At 44.6% G+C, this 1,528-nt stretch overlaps 1 protein-coding gene across 1 annotated transcript in view; it reads right to left on the reverse strand.

The window, feature by feature from the left end:
- The window catches only part of LOC116384278 (C-myc promoter-binding protein-like), a gene marked incomplete at its 5' end in the record, with an annotated part of 33,755 nt that overhangs the window by 8,020 nt on the left and 24,207 nt on the right, over positions 1-1,528 (reverse strand). Inside the window, 2 exons of the mRNA XM_031848782.1 lie at positions 188-394; positions 1,339-1,471. Of these exons, the coding sequence (XP_031704642.1) occupies positions 188-394; positions 1,339-1,471 (340 nt within the window). The remainder of the gene's footprint in view (positions 1-187; positions 395-1,338; positions 1,472-1,528) is intronic.

The following is a 1,528-nucleotide window of genomic DNA, read 5'->3' on the forward strand; positions in this document are numbered from 1 at the left end:
ATATATATATATATATATATATATATATATATATATATATATATATAACCTCGGTCGCTTTTTCAAAATCACTTGTGACCACACGTACGATAATCCCTATAATGTGAATATATGAGGTTGTTTTTAATCTCGATTAGCCAGAAAATGCCAACATTGTCATAAAGTCTATGGTAAAAGGCTAACGTACCTCGTCAGGCGGCTGCAGCTTCTTCGCCTGCATCTTCCTGAGGACGTCGTACGCCGTTCGGAGCGCCCGCACCTTTGAGTGGCACACCTTCACGTATGCCGGCAGACAGATGAACCACAGGCCGTAGCAATGACGGAGGAGGCACTTGGACCACAGCTGGGGGACCGACGAGTACTTCTTGGCGATCTTCTGGGCTGACTTGATCTCCTGTGGATGAAGAGGAGGGCGAGGAAGAAGACGTTCTTTAAAAACAAAAAGTCAGCCTCATAGATGTGCTTTTGCAGAGTGTTCCAGACGTCCCTCTCCCCTGAATTTTTTCCAGCTCTTCCTGGGAGACCCGAGGCGTTCCCAGGCCAGACCAGATATACAATCTATAATCTCTCCAGCGTGTTGTGGTTCTACCCCGGGGCTTCTTACCAGTTGGACGTCCCCAGAAAACCTCTAAAGGAGGATCCTGATCAGACCAGATGTTGAACAACCTCAGCTGGACATTTTGTATGCAGCTCTACTCCGAGTTCACTCCTCATGTCTGAGCTCCTCCCCTATCTCTAAAGACCCTTTACACTCCGGCGATGTCACCAATTAACGACACGAAAATGCAAATACGTCTCTCGGGCTTTTATTGTGAAATGTAAATACAGAAGGAGTGGATCTGCGTTGCGTTTGTCATGGTAGAAAGGAGAAATAGTTTCCTGGTTCAGACCAAGGAGTCTTCGTGTTGTAGTTTCATACATTTAGTGAGGTTGCAAATTGCAACCAACTGAAACTTCTCCTCATTTTCCATCTCTGAATGCTACACACTGTTTCTTTAAATCTCAGGCTGAATTCTGAACGTTTAGATTAGAAGTTCGTCCCTTGACCCAGTAAATGAAATCCATTTTATTACCACTAATACAAAATAAATGAAACTTCCATTTCCCTAATAAACAGATTGCTTAAGGCAGTGCAGTTATGTAAAACTGATTCATTTTCTTGGCTCTTATATATTTTGAGAGTAATCTTTCTCAATAAATCATCTGTATTTTGGGGATTATACTTTTTGGGGGAGTTACAAGTTTGTTAATTTAGAAAAATAACCTTGTGCTGTCATTAACTCAGTTGAAGAGCTTCAGCTCAGAACCTGAAGAACAGCGAGTTACTGCTTCGCTGACCTGCTTGGTGCGTCTGAACATGGGGGCAGGGCTGGTGGGACAGCTGTGCCTGGCAGCGAGGCGGGAGCAAGGGGTCCTCAGACCCTCCATGGGGTCAAACAGGTCCAGAGTCAACACGGGGAAACCATCGTACCTGATGAACAACACACACACACACACACACACACACACACACACACACACACACACA

This window comes from Anarrhichthys ocellatus, unplaced genomic scaffold, assembly GCF_004355925.1.
Source record: "Anarrhichthys ocellatus isolate YVR2014 unplaced genomic scaffold, GSC_Weel_1.0 scaffold8, whole genome shotgun sequence".
Classification (NCBI taxonomy): Eukaryota; Metazoa; Chordata; class Actinopteri; order Perciformes; family Anarhichadidae; genus Anarrhichthys; species Anarrhichthys ocellatus.